General features: G+C 41.1%; 1 protein-coding gene across 10 annotated transcripts in view; it reads left to right on the top strand.

Moving 5' to 3' along the window:
• The window catches only part of BMAL2 (basic helix-loop-helix ARNT like 2), an 81,707-nt gene that overhangs the window by 43,776 nt on the left and 21,235 nt on the right, over nucleotides 1-16,696 (top strand). For 5 of the 10 annotated variants that reach the window (XR_009048447.1, XM_057702741.1, XM_057702740.1 and 2 more), the window contains exons 3-8: nucleotides 898-939; nucleotides 4,116-4,273; nucleotides 10,480-10,559; nucleotides 11,603-11,695; nucleotides 14,132-14,249; nucleotides 15,049-15,192. Coding sequence is in view for 9 of the 10 variants with exons in the window: in XM_057702741.1 (XP_057558724.1) it covers nucleotides 898-939; nucleotides 4,116-4,273; nucleotides 10,480-10,559; nucleotides 11,603-11,695; nucleotides 14,132-14,249; nucleotides 15,049-15,192 (635 nt within the window). In the remaining variant the exon portion in view is untranslated. The remainder of the gene's footprint in view (nucleotides 1-897; nucleotides 940-4,115; nucleotides 4,274-10,479; nucleotides 10,560-11,602; nucleotides 11,696-14,131; nucleotides 14,250-15,048; nucleotides 15,193-16,696) is intronic. The other 5 variants (XM_057702745.1, XM_057702746.1, XM_057702743.1 and 2 more) reach the window with 5 other exon arrangements.

Here is a 16,696-nt window from a genome sequence, read left to right as displayed (position 1 = left end):
CCTCCATGGCTGAGTTAAATAGGCAAAGCTATTTTTTGTATGTATCTAGATACATTGTCTAGGAAAGAGATTGGAGGGAGACCCACTGAAATATTTACTGTGATTATTTCCAGATGAGATTATGGGTACTTTACCCTGAATTTTTAAAATGCCCTTTCAAAAAATGATACATTTGGAAATATATTTTTAAAAATATATATCTTTAAAAAACCTATTCAGCCTGCATAGTTTTTTAGTGTGGAAAGTATTCTATCACCATCAGTAGGTTTCACTTTGGTAGTAGTCTAGCGACTACATTTCTGAATGAATAAACACACACCCACATAAGTACATGTATGTATATGTATACATAAATATTTATACACACACGTATACATTTAGTATATTCTGCTAAGGCATATACTAATGTGAAAATTAATATTATTGGCAAGTGATCAGTTTCCAGTTTTCAAAATTTTCAGGTAAAATAAATTCCTTTTGATTAAAGGTCTGAGATTCTTAATGTATTTTCAGGCTATTTTAATAGAGCCATTATAAATATTTTTGGCCAGTCCATCAATGGTTTTAAAAAGACCTATTTTATTTAATGTTATTTCTATGAATATTACATTCCTTTTCAAGGTTGGCGTGGGATAATTTCTAAATAGAGCAGTAATTATTATTCATCGTCAGTTCACATAGTTTTGTTACCTGATGGGGATGAGGTACCTGTCAGCTTTAGTAGGAGAATAGCTCACATAGACAGTAATAATTGTTTCAATTAGGAGCTCAAGGTAGCATGTATAATTAAAGACTTAATAGGAATTAGGATGATTGGACTTAATCTCACATTTATTTCTCAAGAATTACCGGGAATCTGTTTCATGTAGTTTGATATTTTATCCTGCTTTTTTGTAGAATGGAAGATGGTGAACAACAAGTAAAAAGGAAGTCCTTCAGGTATATTGAACCGTTGAGAGGGTGCCTGGTGGGTGGGAAAGGTCGCACATGCTGACCATCAGCCAAAGTGGGGATGTCAAGATAGAATAGAACAAATTCATAAATATTAGCTTTTTCTCATGTGTTCTGCTCTGAGAAGTAGTGATCATCAGATACCTTATATCTTTTTTCTCTATGTACTTGAATAACATTTTGGTTTATGTGTCTTTAAATTTTTCTCAGAATAGCTGTGTAGTGAAAACAACCATTATTTTCTTTAAGCACTAGAGAAAACCCAATTCACCCAATGAGCAAATCAGAATTACTTATAAGGAGCATCTGATTATTAGGAATCCATCACCATAAATTTTGTCGGTTGTTTTATCATATTCTTTCAACGTCAACAAATTTTTTTCTACTTCTGGCAACATGGCCAGATCTCAGTTTTGCTTTTTCTCCATTTATTCTCATTTTTTTTATATGACTCTACAAAGCACTGACATGGTTCAAAGTGACTGTAACAGTTCACAGAATTAAGAGCTAGAGCCCTGATAAATTATTAAGCAGAGAACTAGCCTCTGGGTAAATATGCCTCTCTTCATAAAATCCTCCAAGAAATGTTTTCAGGTACACCTCCTTCAAGTAAAGTACCTTATTTAAAAAACAAACAAACAAACAAACAAACAACTGGCTATTTCACCTTCCTCTGTGTTTCCTAGCTCCCAGCATCATCATTCATTATCCCCAGGTGACCTTGTTCCCACCTGTCCTCCCTCCAAACCCCGGCTCTAAGAGTAGTCACTTCCTCTTCTGCTGTACATTCCTGGAATCAGGCATCTCTGTCCACTGCTACTGTCCATGCTAATGAGTAATACTGTTAGAAAAAGAGGTGAACATTCTAGCAAGAGGATAACGATAATGTTTTTAAAATCATACATCTTTAAAAATTGCTCATGAATAGAGCAAAGTGTGAGTAGATCACTGCATTTTATGTAAATACACAGGTCATTTGAATTCCATCCAGTTCACCCCAAAGTACTTACTTTGTTCCAGGAGTGGCATTACCCAAGCGTGAATGGTTGGGGTGGGGGATCGTGTTTGCTCCATCGTGCTTCTCTCTCTTACCCCTACTCTTTCATCTAGTTTGAAGTCTCTAAAAACAGATCAGGACAAGTCTCCTCTTTTTCCTCCTTCCCATTAGATTCCCTTCCCCAAACTCTTCTTATATAAAAGAGTTGCCATGATCTGAGTGTTGTAGGAGAAATAGACAGACGTTCACAGTAAAGTGTAAAAAGTAAAATAACCTAATTCTTGAAATCAAAGTTAATACATTTCCTCCCGCCCCCCCCCCCACATTTTAACACCTGTGAAGCATGTCTTCTCATCCATGTCATCTTCCTATTAGTTGGCAGCATTTTTCTTTCTTTGTGATGCATTAAATAATCTTACAGTTGCATCTTACAGTTGATGGTGTCTTAGATTTGATGAAAATACAGTAGTGGTATATTTGGAGAAATAAGGTACTGAGGTGGCTGAGAAGGGGAAGTGATTAAACATGTAATAGTCAAAGTTTCCCACAGGAATAACTGAGCTGGGTTGAAGAAGGAATAGATTTTTCCAAGAATGTAAGCAGAAAGCACATTCTAAGGACATTCGAAGCTCATTAGACCGCAAGGCGTAGAGGAGACATGAGCCGACTCGGTGTGCTGAAGGATAGCAAGTCATCTGGCGTTGCTGCCCTACGACATCCGGAGCTGTAGGGAGACAGCTGAACTGGAGATGAAGTCATGAGCCGGGTCATGAGAACATTGGGATGTCGTTAAGGAGTCTGGCCTTTCCTCTTAGGCGTGGAAATGCATCTTAGCATCCCTTATGCAATAGGATTAGATGATTTGATTTTAAAACAATAGTTCTGGAAGTCATGGGTAGGATGGAGTGGATGAGGAAGACACTAAAAACAGCAGGCATATCAGTTTCAAAGACTTTTGGGGGTCGTGCAGTGAGCTGTCATCAGGGCCTAACAGAGTGGATGGAGAGGAAGAGAAGACACATTTAAGAGAGATTTTAAGAACTGGAATTCATAGGAGTTTGTGACTATTTGGCTCTTCAGGGTGAAGAAGGAAGGATTTAGAGTGAGTCTAGTGGTGTTACTAATCAAGGTAAACCCTATGGAAGGAAGAGTAATCAGGGCTGGCAGAGGAAGGAGAATTAAAATGAGGTCAGTTGCAGAGAATGCCTTCGGTGTGGGATTTGTTGAGTTTTAGGGCGCTTGTGAATCAGTGAGGTGCATAATTCCAGTTCTGAAGGTCGGGAATTAGATAAAGAATGAATGAGATACGGACTGAATGGTAAGTAGTTGATGAGTAGTTGCAAAGCCTTATGAAAGATGCGATCTCTTAGGGTGAAGCTATGGGATAAAGAAAGAGTGGTGCCAAGTGAGGGGTCTGGGGGGACCAGTATTGAAAGACAGAGCTGAGTAGGGAGGATGGAGGAGCAGGAGAGGTCACAGAAGCCAGCGAAGAATGAGAAATGGCAACAGTGTCAAGTTCAAGGCAGGGATCAGCCGGGGTTGCATAAGATGAGGATGGCCTTTGCTAGAGTGTTCTTAGTGGAGCGGGGGCTGGGAGGTTGATTTTAATAGAAGGAGAGGCATCAGGGAGATGAAAGGTTACTCTCAGGAAGCTGGCCAAGGAGGGAAGACAGTAGCAAGGGAAAAAAATCCCTAGAATTCGGGAAAGGGGTTTTTTCCCCCAACGGGAAGAGACTCGAGCCCATTTATTGACGCACAGAATGGAGCTGTGACAGAGAATGAGCTTAAGATGCTGAAAACTGTTCAAGCAAAGATGAAAAGAGGAGCTAGCTTTGAATAGAAGGCGAACCCATCTCTTCCTCTAAGTCTGGAGGGAAGCTAAAAAACCACGTGTCTCAGCTCTCAGACATAGGTCTTAGTTCTTGAAGGTTTCAGGGAATGAGGCCAGGAAGGAAGGAGCAAGGGTATTGGGGTGGGGTGATAAAAGCAGTGTGAACGATGCCACTCCTGCTCCCGGCCGCTCGTGCCTCTTCCCCGAATGCCACCTGCAGGGCCAAGAGTGGGAGGAAGAACAGCGGGGGCTTGCTGGCCTCACCCCGTGCTCCCGCTGGGGTCACCAGGGGTCTGCTGAATCTTAACTGTAGCAGAGGCTCTTTCTCCTTCTTAGAGAAGCTCATAGCCAAACCGAAAAGCGGAGGAGAGAGAAAATGAGCAACCTGATTGAAAAATTGTCTGCGATGATCCCTCCGTGCAGTCCCGTGGCCCGGAAACTGGACAAACTGACAGTGTTAAGAATGGCTGTTCAACACTTGAGATCTTTAAAAGGTGAGTTCGAAAATGGCCTCCACCCTTGGGTTTGTGAAGTCTTCCCTGTAATTGAGGTCCCTGATGGTTTGGTTTGGTTGTTATCGGCTACTGAGATTTTATACAGATGTATCCTTCAGCTTTATAGGCATTCATTTTGATGTTTGTATTCTGTATGTGGAGAAATTACTAAGTTGGATGTCAGAAAACTCGGTTTCACTAAAAACTTCATCTTAAGTTTACTATGTGAATTTGAAAAGTCTTTATATTTCTACCTATTTTCCTAGGTATATTGTGAAGGTGGTAATAATACCTGCTGTACATACCTCTCAATATTTTAGAAATTCTTAAATGTTGTTAATTATTATAATTTTAAGTTATTGCCAGATTTCCATTATTAGAAAAGAAAAACTCCTTAACTTAAGCAGTTTCTCTTAAAACTTCATTCACACTTGTAAATGGTACCTGAAAATGGACCACACCTTACTATTCTCACACGTATGAGACACCGGGTGAAGGAGGCCCTCGGCTGATGCTTCTGGGGTGTGCGTGATCATTTCTGACTCTAGCAGTTCCCCTATTTGAGCTCGAATTTTCAATCGAGGTGTAATAAATATTCTGTGTATACACACAGTCAAAGTCACATCTGGTTTGGGAACAACCCCGGTCCTACTTGGGGGCAGGATGTTGGAAATACAATTGAGTTTTAGATATGGGAATGTTAATGACATGAATTTATATTGAGACGATCAGAAGACCTGGCAGGGGAGTTCACTGTAGACCAGAGAAGACTCTGAAAGTGCAGATTGCTAAAGATCTAAAAGATTATAGTGAAATCTGGCTCAAAAAGTATAAAAAAGGAATAAGCAGAGCAAGACCAACGGTCTTATTTGATCTCTGTCCTATACGGCATTTGAGGAAAAGGAAAGTCTGTTTCAAGGGAAAAGGGAGTTCTTTGGTCAGAGAACTTTGCCAAGTCGAGTTAAAGTGGCTTAGAGGAGAGTGGTGTTACCTGGACTTCAGATGCAAACTGGAGCCTACACAAAGGCTCTTACTTCATAGTGAACCAGAAAATCCTGGCAAATCTGTTCAGATTGGAGGAGCGGGGGCGTCTACAAATTAGGATGTAAAACTAGAGACAGCTATTAAAGGGCTATTTAATAGTAATTTGTGCAAGTTGTCCTTTTTTTTTAAATTGGAATATAATTGCTTTACATTCTTGTACCAGTTTTTGAGGTACACTGAAGTTAATCAACTGTATTTATACACATATCCCCATATTCCCTCCCTCCCTTGACTCCCCCCCACCCTTCCCGTCCCGGCCCTCTAAGGCATCATCCATCATCGAGTTGAACTCCCTTTGTTGTACAGCAACTTCCCACTGGCTATCTATTTTACAGTTGGTAGTGTATATATGTCTATGCTACTCTCTCACTTCAGCCCAGCTTCCCCTTCACCCCCTGTCCCCCCCACCTCGTGTCCTCCAGTCCATTCTCTGAATCTGCATCCTTATTCTTGTCCTGTCACTGGGTTCATCAGTACCATTTTTTTTTTTTTAGACTCCGTATATATGAGTTAGCATACAATATTTGTGTTTCTCTTTCTGGCTTACTTCACTCTGTATGACAGACTCTAGGTGTATCCACCTCATTACATATAGCTCCATCTCATTCTTTTTTACGGCTGAGTAATATTCCATTGTATATATATGCCACATCTTCTTTAGCCATTCATTTGTTGATGAGCATTTAGGTTGCTTCCATGTCCTGGCTATTGTAAATAGTGCTGCAATGAACATTATGGTACATGTTTCTTTTTGGATAATGATTTTCTCTGGGTATATGCCCAGTAGTGGGATTACTGGATCATATGGTAGTTCTATTTTTAGTTTCCTAAGGAACCTTCAAACTGTTTTCCATAGTGGCTGTACCAACTTACATTTCCACCAACAGTGCAGGAGAGTTCCCTTTTCTCCACACCGTCTCCAACATTTGTTGTTTCTAGATTTTGTGATGATGGCCATTCTGACTGGTGTGAGGTGATACCTCATTGTGGTTTTGACGTGCGTTTCTCTGATGATTAGTGATTTTGAGCATCTTTTCATGTGTTTGTAGGCCATCTGTATGTCTTCTTTGGAGAAATGTCTATTTAGGTCTTCCGCCCATTTGTGGACTGGGTTATTTGCTTTTTTGGTATTAAGCTTCATGAGCTGCTTATATATTTTGGAGGTTAATCCTTTGTCCGTTGCTTCATTGGCAAAAATATTTATTTATTTGGCTGCGTTGGGTCTTTGTTGCTGCGCGCAGGCTTTCTGTAGTTGCGGAGAGTGGGAGCTACTCTTCATTTCAGTGTGCAGGCTTCTTATTGTAGTGGCTTCTCTTGTTGTGGAGCACAGTCTAGGCGTGCAGGCTTCAGTAGTTGCGGCAGGTGGGCTCAGTAGTTGTGGCACATGGGCTTAGTTGCTCCTTGGCAGGTGGGATCTTCCCAGACCAGGGCTTGAACCCTTGTCCCCTGCATTGGCAGGCGGATTCTTAACCACTGTGCCACCAGGGAAGCCCACAAGTTGCACTTTAAATCACCTTTCTTAGATATCTGCAGATGGTAGGAAAATGGCTCAAGCGCTCCAACCAGCTGAGCGCATGCAGACCTGGAGAGCAGGTGTTGCGGAAAAGCAAGTACGCCCTTGATCCCTTCAGTGCCATGCAGACCAGCCCAGGTGTTGGGGGACTGCCTGGCAGGCTTCCTTTTGGGAGCATGATTGGAGATCTTTTTTTCATAACAGTCTATTGTGAAAGAAGATTCTCCTTTACCCACAACTGGGTCTTGCCTAAGTTGTATGCAACATCTCCCTTAAATCTTTTAGCAATGAACATTAGCAGGCTCAGCTGAGGTCATTTGCTTGCAACCCTAAAATTACCCAACAGTTTTCACATTCACCATGTCTTGAGGGAGGAGGACCTAAGGGGAAAGCTATGAATCAATCAACTCACTCAGCAAACATGCCCTGAGCATCAACTCGGTTCCTGTTCTGTTCTGGGGTTAGGAAAATGAAGGAGGCAAGATCTCTGTGCTGGAGGGGCTCATGGTGAACAAGGGAGACAGACCCAGGAAGCAATCATTAACACCCAGTGTGATAAATGTTATGTGGATGTGTGCATGGGATGAGGGGCAGGGGAAGCTCAGCCGGGAGGAGACACCCCCTAAATCCAGAGGGGATTCTTTGGAACAGAGTATAGATTTCACCATTGGCCCTTCTAAGCTGAAGCAAGGTGGTCACATACTCATCACACATTCCGACCAGATCCTTAGCCAGTGCTACCTGCGGTGGAGATGACTTAAAGCAGCTGGTGCTGCATTCCAGTGCCCTAGCCAGAGTGTATGCCAACTCGCTCCTCAAATGCCCAGATGCCAGTCTTGAGAGGGATGCGTGTGGATGGTCCACGCGTAATTACTCTGAAGACAGAGGATGGCAATGATTTTTTTTCTCTATGCTCTACAAGAGTGCTTCTCAAACTACCCGGGGGAAGGGCAAATGTGCCCCACGCCCATCCATTGTAAAATATAGTAGAATTCATTAGTGGAAAAATGCTCATGGGCTGGGATGCCACAACAGTGTTACATTTCCATAAAAGTGTCTAAATGCTTATTCTTAATTTCTGTGCTCATCTTACCACACTTTGAAGATGACGGTGGCTTGCAGACCACATGCGGAGTAAGCTCTCTTCTGAAGCAGGCGCTTTCTGAGAACCTGCGTGGGTCTGGATACCGGGAGCCAGTGGCGCATGCGCGGGTCCTGGAGGCCAACCTGGGTTCCGATCCTAGCTCCCTGCCCTAATCGCCACGGGGCTTACTCAAGTTATTTAACGTTCTGATCTTCACCTTCCCCAGCCGTAAAACAGGGATAATGCTTTGCCTCATAGGGTTGTTGTTAAGAGCAAAGGATAGTGAGTATGTAGGGTGGGCACAGTGTTTCTTTGTTTTATTATTATTCTTTGTTTTATTATTATTCTTTTTGTATCGCAGTATGCTTGATTTACAAGGTTGTGTTAGTTTCAGGTGTACAGCAGAGTGATTCAGTTGTGTATATAACGGAATGTATATTGATATACAGTTATGTATACACACACACACACATATATATACAGTAGGTCCTTGTTTATCTATTTTATATATTGTAGTGTGTATCTGCTAATCCCAGGCTCCCAGTTTATCCCTCTCCCACCCCCTTTCCCCTTGGGTAACCACGTTTGATTCTATATCTGTGTGTCTATTTCTGTTTTGTAAATAAGTTTATTTGTATCATTTTTTCAGATTCCACTATAAGTGATATCATGTGATATTTGTCATGGAACACAAATATCAGAGAAAGAGCACGTGTTTCTTTTTTTAAAGGTTTTTTGTGTGTGTGTGATGTAGACCATCTTTAAAGTCTTTATTGAATTTGTAACAGTATTGCTTCTGTTTTATGTTTTGATTTTTTTGGCCTGGAGGCATGTGGGATCTTAGCTCCCCGACAAAGGATCAAACCCCACCCCCTGCACTGGAAGCCAAAGTCTTAACCCCTGGAGCGCCAGGGAAGTCCCAGAGCACAGTGTTTCTCAGTTGTGGAGGTGGTGGTCAGAGGACGAGGAGGAAGAGTTGTACTGTCGTTTCGATCACTGTTGTACTGACTGTAACGATCAGTGTCGTTATTATTGCCATATTGTCATTGTGTTAATAATGACAGTGATGTACATTAGGATGAACGTAAGTGATCATGGTTCCTTGTTTGTTTCTGCCGCCAGAACCTGAGAGGCAGGTTTGTCGCTGCTCTTTGGCAGGTGTGCAGAATTGCACGGCGTGCATTTTATTAGCTCACCTCAGCCTGGCTGCAGCTCTGCGCTGACCGCCCTCTTTTTCTCCATGGCGCGTGCTCACATCCTCACGGCCTCACTCACCTGTTTCGTCAGGGCTCGCGCATCCTGGCTGACGGACGCTGACACTGACGAGGTTTCCTGGGCACAATTCAGCCAGCCTCGCTTCAGGCCAGCCTGGGAGTGTCACCGCGTCGCTCAGGTTGATTTATTCCTGTGCCCGGCCTGGCACGCAGGGTCTGCACCTTTCAGCCCTTTCTCAGCTCCCTCCTACCAGGCTACTGGGTACTAGTTAATAATAACAAGAAGTCATCGGGGGAAGTTCTTTGAGGGCTGCCTAGAAGGTAGATTCCAAAAGAGATTTCTTTTGCTTCTGCCAGGCTTTTTAGAGGTGCTGCCAGTCTGAGAAGACTTTACCAAATCATTCTATGAGGGTGTTTGATTTTCTGGTTTTGTTTCTTCCCTACCACTTAAGTAATTGGTGAGTTTGGGCTATAGATTCATCCCAGGGCCAATGAATGGTTAACATGTCTCAGGGTGTTACCCCACCTTTCTTTTCCAAAAGCATTTTTCCTTGCAGTCCCTAGGAGGAGGGGTTTAGGGTTAGGGAGGTTGGAACTTGATTTACTTTTGAATCACCCTTGCTTGGAGGTTATCTTGGGAGAGGGCACCTCGGCTTGGCAAACTGTCCCCTGCGCCCCCTTGTGGCCATAACGGGATTTCCCAGTCAAGGTTGGTGGATGCTCTCAAGACAAACGTACTTTCTAGTCCTTCCCTTCCTCCTCTCGGCTCAGACTTCTACCTAGCTTTAACCTGATCACTCCTTATCATTTTCCCAGCTCTTTTGGTTGCTTTGGAGATTTTCCTTTTAATACAGTAATCTCTGTGCTAAGGGCTTAAAGTGAATTATTTCATTTATATTTTATACATTTTTTTATATTACTACAAGTCTCCATATGATCTTTAAAGGGTCATGTGGGAAATCCATCAAGTTTACGTAGGATGCCAGAACCTCCCTATTCAGGGTAATTCATACAATCAGTTTTAATAAGCTAAGAAATTATAAAAATAACCAGTCTTGAATATTGTTGCATGTTATTATAACGTTATAGATAATAGATTGCATTTTATTACTTTTCAATATACAGCTCTCACTGTCTGCCCATTTGAGTATAATGGAATAAGTAGTTCTAAGAATTTACAGTCTGAAAGCAGGACATTTCAATCTTAATAACGAAGAAAGAGAATGATTACAGGAGAGGGCTTAGCGTGTGTTGTCACCAATAGCAGCAGCGTGGCTAACGTTCGCTGAGCATTTACTACATTTCCATCTCTGCTCTCTTTTTAATAATTATTAGACTACTTTATTTTTAGGTATGACAAGCTCTTATGCAGGAAATAATTACAGACCTTCATTCATTCAAGATGATGAGCTCAGACACTTAATTCTTAAGGTAAGTTAAGACATACATTTGTCTAAGTCGTGTTTGTCCTTTCATTTTTGTTTGAATGGAGGGAAGATTTTTAGTTCGCTTTCTGTTCTAAACACACAGGACTCTGTGTTCTACCAAATTTCCTTTCATATAAAAATTTAAGTTATACAAGTGACTCTGTCTTAGTAGTTTGGGCTGATGCATGTAGAGGCAGAGGGTAGGCACTTTCCAAGGAGAGAGCACAGCTTGTCTTTAATGCCGAGCCTGCTGCACTCACGCCGCACACCACAGGCTCTGTTCCCCACTAGTACCCCTCCTGCAAAGCCAGCTGCCTTGGACTCAGTTCCTTCAAGATCCTGTTCTCCGCAGATGAGCCAGCCACTGCTTATGGAATGAGTTATGAGTCAATGCTTTGCCCTTTCTGTCCTCATTATTTCATATGCATGGGTTTCAGATTCACTAGTCTAGAGGTTTATTTGATGTGGAAAATATGACCATGTCATTCGCTTATCCTGCCCCAGAGGTAATATGCGTCTTGATCTTGTGCTGTTACTACTAGGCTTTATGCCTTAGTATAATTAAATAGAAAGATTTTTCATATACCTTTGTCCATTTTTCTTTTAATTTTGTAAGAGCTCCTTTTTTATTTGAACAGCTGAATTCGAATATAGTATTCCTGCTGCTTTCTTTGTCCCAGTCTGCACAGTCCTTCTATCTCATTGCATCCACAGGCAACCATTACTGATGTGTTTGGGTATCTTTACAGAGTTTCTGTATAAGTATAGAATTTGACATAGGTAATTTTTATGTTTTGAAATATCTCTCAACTGGATATTCCATGCCTGGACTTTCCAGGTCAAAAATAGTAGTTAAGCCTGGGATTCAATATGATGTTATCAATCTTTTTACGTATTGAGAAAATTTCTTAAAATTAATTTTACTGGCTCTTATGACTACTCTATTAGTTTTATTGCTACGATAATTTCCTCAGAATCTGAGTGTGTGTGTATGAGAGAGACAGGAGATATCTTTTAAAATTTTCACTTTGTATTTTTAAATCCTAGACTGCAGAAGGCTTCCTGTTTGTGGTTGGATGTGAAAGAGGAAAAATTCTCTTCGTTTCTAAATCAGTCTCCAAAATACTTAATTATGATCAGGTATCCAAAACAGGATATTTTCTTACTATGTTTATTTTGTAAAAAACATATCCTGAAGCTGTTTTTCTGAACTCTTCCTTTGCGTTGGGCTGTGGGATTGGGTTCTGCTAGGTTAGAACTCCAAGAGGGATGGGAAGATGTGTGGAAAGAGTATGAATTTTTGTTATTGACAAGAGTGTTTACTTCCTTCGGCAAGTTATTTCATTTTCCTGAACCTCAGCTTCCTCCTTTGTAAAAAGTGGAAAATATAATACCTCTCTCTCAGGATGTAAGCACTAAATAAGATACCATATTGGAGTGTCAGAAAAATATTAGTCACCCTTCTCTGTTTCCTCCAAGAGACAGAATTATTATTTATTAAGTTATACGCGTTACAAAACAGCTTTTGATCTAGGCGCTGGCAACAAACTCTGAAATACATCTTTTATTTAACTAGCAGTGTGATTGATTTGCCTCCTTATTACTGAACACCATTTAATTTAAGCTAGTTACTCAAAAACTATAGCACTGTAACCAACAGAGTGAATGCACTAGCACGTGTGGTCTCCTTTAAAATAGAAATAAACTAAAATAACATGATGTCTAATAAATATAATATATATAAAGATATAAGTAATATAGAAATAAGATAGCCCACAGCTTTAATCTTAAATAACTCTCATTAATCTCAGCCTATATTCCCCCCAAAGTTGAAAACTTGGAGAGATGGAAGGCATTCATAGACACTGAGTTAAATAACAGAAAAAGATACTATGAGCCTACCTACACAAGAGTGAAAACCAGATGAATCGTGCAGCTGGTTATAGGTGGGGACACAAAAGCAGGGCAAGACTTGATTACTCTATCTTCTGATTGGAAATAGAGAACATCACACACATATGTACACGCCAAGATACTTGACAATTCAAGGTAGCTCTTCAGTTCCAAATTTGTGACATGAAGTCCAGTCCCACTGGACACCGACTTTGCATTTCAGAGACCATTCAGGAGACTCACTGACTGCTCCAGAGGACTTTGGGATCCCCATGTACAGGGGGTCTTCAGCTTTTCAGCTTCAGAAATCTGATTCATCTGTAACAGCAGAGATTGGCACAACATTGTAAATTAACTATACTTCAGTTTAAAAAGAAACTGATCTGCTCTGAAGCAGAGTTCTGGTCATAGACTTATCTTAGCCAATCATGCAATAGACTGATGTATAAATCAAATTGCTGGGTTTTTTTGTTGTTGTTGTTTGTTTTATTTTGTTTTCATAGAGATGTCTAACTGCCAAGCACTCCAGGCTATTATTTATTATTATTATTATTATTTTTATTGGCTGTGTTGGGTCTTCGTTACTGCATGCAGGCTTTCTCTAGTTGAGGCAAGCAGGGGCTACTCTTCGTGGCGGTGTGCAGGCTTCTCATTGCGGTGGCTTCTCTTGTTGTGGAGCACAGGCTCAGGCACGTGGTCTTTGGTAGTTGCGGCACGTGGGCTCATTAGTTGTGGCTCCTGGGCTCTAGAGCACAGGCTCAGTAGTTGTGGTGCACGGGCTTAGTTGCTCCGCGGCATGTGGGATCTTCCCGGATCAGGGATTGAACCTGTATCGCCAGCATTGGCAGGCGAATTCTTAACCACTGCACTACCAGGGAAGCCCTATCTGCTCCATTTTTTTTTTAACCTTCTGGAGGAATGTCTGCTTGGGTAATAAAGGAGTTCAGAAGAGGAGTAACCACTGCGGGCTTCACACGTCAAGTAGAATGTCTGCTAGGCTTTAAGATGAGTAGAGAAGGGGAGGAGGACATTGCAGGTTGGGAGAGGGAAACTTGGAATCTAGGAAATAAAAGGCAATTGGCTGGATTGGCCAGGGAACTAAGTTTATAGAGAAAAGGTAATGAATTCCAGGTGATGAGACCATGCAAGCAAAGCCATGGGCCAAGGAATGCTCTGCGTGTAAGGGAGGAGTGGAATGCAAATGGGAGGTGTTCTGGGTTGGATTTGGGTTAGCAATAGTATATGGTAATTTTTTGTAAACAGTATGGTAAATTTCTGAGTCACACCATAAAATCACAGGTATTCTCTGACTTGTATATTATACTGTAATATAACCTCTTTTACCAGCGGTAAAGTTTAAAGTAAATCATAATATGACTTAGAAGTAACATGAATTGGGGGATGTTACCAAGATTAACAAGAGTAAATAGAATATTAGTTATTGTGCATGTGTATGTGGTTTTCATGTATCCAGTTATTGGTCTATGTGCATGTATGTTTTTTCTATCTACAAATATCACTCTGTTTTTAACAGTGACTAAGTTAAGGTCACCCAGTATAGCAAGTGTATCTGAGCTTAAGAAAAAGCCACCTTAAACCAAAGAAAGAGTATCATATATCTGCTTGAGGAAAGGTAGAAATGACATGATACTGATTTTCAATGAACATCTACCTTATAAATAGGCTAGTTTGACTGGACAAAGCTTATTTGACTTCTTACATCCAAAAGATGTTGCCAAAGTGAAGGAACAACTTTCTTCCTCTGATAGTTCACCGAGAGAGAAGCTACTAGATGCCAAAAGTAAGTACTCATTTCAACATTCTTACTGTTTTATGTAAATATAATTATTACCTAAGAGTACAGCTTTACAGTGTTTTGAAAAGTTAGCTAATTATGGTCTTATCAAGAGGAGAATTATTTAGTAAACTTTATAATCATCAACCTCAGTTTAAAAAAACAATATCACTATATAGAGAAGTCACGTGTTTGCACACGTATATAAAAACATATATATGCATTTGAAGACGCTTTGGGGAAAATGTGATTACTTCATATTCTCTAATTTTCATGTGCTAATAAAATCTTTATAGGAAAGTATCATTTGAGATAAAAAATTGCTGGAGTTTTTTTAATAATTTAGTTGTATGCTGAGTGATGGTTATTCTCTTTCTTAAATGTGTTAAGTCTGCTCGATGTAAAAGACCTTGTATAATTGAGAAGTATGTGTATTCATCTTCTCCAGAAATACTTCTCTTCTCTGAAAAGGCTTATTGCCTAATAATTATTTATAACATAAAAATAATGATGCTTTATGCCACTGATTACTATTTTAGTTAAGGTTTTTTTCATTTAAATTATCTTTACTATCTGCCCCCACCCCGGGAAAAGTATAAAGATAAATTGCAAGTGATTTTAAGTTATCAAAATGTGATTGTTTGACAAATGTTTTTGGTGTGTTTCACTTTGGGGTTTACTGTATAATGATGTCAATAACCATATCTCAAGTAGTAGACGACCAGAAAATGTTAGGAGATAGGTTTCAAAATTATTTGAAAATATTATTTTCTACCTATTCTCTTGCCTCCTTGCACTATGAAAGCTGGTTTGCAAGCTCACAGTAACTTCCACACCAGAAGGCCTTGTGTGTATTCTGGCTCAAGACGATCCTTTTTCTGTCGAATCAAGGGTTGTAAAATGCCTGTGAAAGAAGAGCACGAATGCTTACCCAACGCGGAGAAGAAAGGTATCGTCCTTTTGAAATGTCAAGTGATTGGAGGTGTGGATATAAAATTAACGTCCTAAATATTTTCTGTACAGAAACAAATCAGCTGAATGGTCAAGGCAAATAATTGAGGCCAAAAGCATTTATTTATCTCAGTAATTCTGGTCCCGGTGAACCAAGACCGTGTTAAAGAGATCCAACCATGGGCGCATCTCCTCACCTACACAGCAGTCCACGTGAGAGAAAACCACGGCAGCCCTATCTTAACGTGGCTGAAATGTCTGTGATGTTTGATGCAAGTTACAGGTTGCGTAGAGGCTAACATTATCAAGTTCTGAAAGTGTTTTAAAGACTGCCAGATTAATTTCTCTCTCCCGGGAAGAAAAGATTTTCCCACATGGACTTAGTACTAATCTTTCAGTCATCTCTTTGTCATGGTGCATCGCGAGTGTCCAGGGTAAACATTTTACTTCTGTAAAACCTGATCTCACCCTCTGCCCCCTGGCCTTACGTTTTGCTTCTAAACCTTGCAACCCCACGGGCTTGATTCTCCACCTCTCTATTCTTTCTGAGAACCACTGCTTTAAACTCTTGTCTCAAGTATGAGATTCTCTGGGAACACGAGGGGGAAAGAGCTAGAAAGAGGAGAGGAAGAGGGGATGCCCTGGGCTGCAGTGCCCAAGACTGGTGCTGCAGTTCTGTGGGTGGAGAGTCCTCCCCCAGTTGCATTTTCCCACAGCTTCTATCACAATCTTGTGTCTAACAAGATTACTACATATGGGCTATGCTTACGGAACAGTGATAGAAATAAGCCTGAGATCGTTGCCTGACGTAATGGTCTAATTAAATAGGTTTTGGTCAGTCAGTTATTCATTGCGTGCCTACTGTGCGCTGGGTGCTGTATCAAATGCAAAAGATACACTGGAAACAGGCAGACAAATCATGGCTCTAGTGAACTTCCTATTATAGGGACAGCAGGCAGCCAATTAACATGTAAATTAATACATATTTTAGGAAAGTGCAATGACGTCAATAAAATGAAGTAATGAGGACAGGAACTAGGAAGAAGGAGTTACTTTAGGGCAGTGGTCCCTAACCTTTTTGGCACCAGGGGCTGATTTTCTGGAAGACAGCTTTTCCGCGGATGGGCTGGTGGGGGGATGGTTCAGGCGGCAATGCGAGCGATGGGGAGCGGCAGATGGGGACCGATACCCGTCTGTGGCCTGGGTTGGGGACCCCTGCTTTAGAATACTCAGAGAAGGTCTCTCTTAGGGGACATTTGACCTGAGACCAGAATGACGAGAAGGAGCCAGCTATATAGAAATCTATGGGAAGAAATTCCCGACAGAAAAACAAGTATAGGGACCTCGAGGTAGGAACAAGTTGGTATTTGGGGGGACTCAACAAAGACCAGTGTGACTAGCTCCTAGATGTGGATGATGGCATTAGTAAGGGAGGCAGCTGGGGCCGGGTTTGTGGGCCCACAGGGGCTGGGGCCTGTGGTGTGCTGGTCAGTGTTTAACAA

This window comes from Hippopotamus amphibius, chromosome 12, assembly GCF_030028045.1.
Source record: "Hippopotamus amphibius kiboko isolate mHipAmp2 chromosome 12, mHipAmp2.hap2, whole genome shotgun sequence".
NCBI classification, from domain to species: domain Eukaryota; kingdom Metazoa; phylum Chordata; class Mammalia; order Artiodactyla; family Hippopotamidae; genus Hippopotamus; species Hippopotamus amphibius.
The sequence above is the reverse complement of the archived record's forward strand: the minus strand, read 5'-3'. Positions and strand labels throughout refer to the sequence as shown.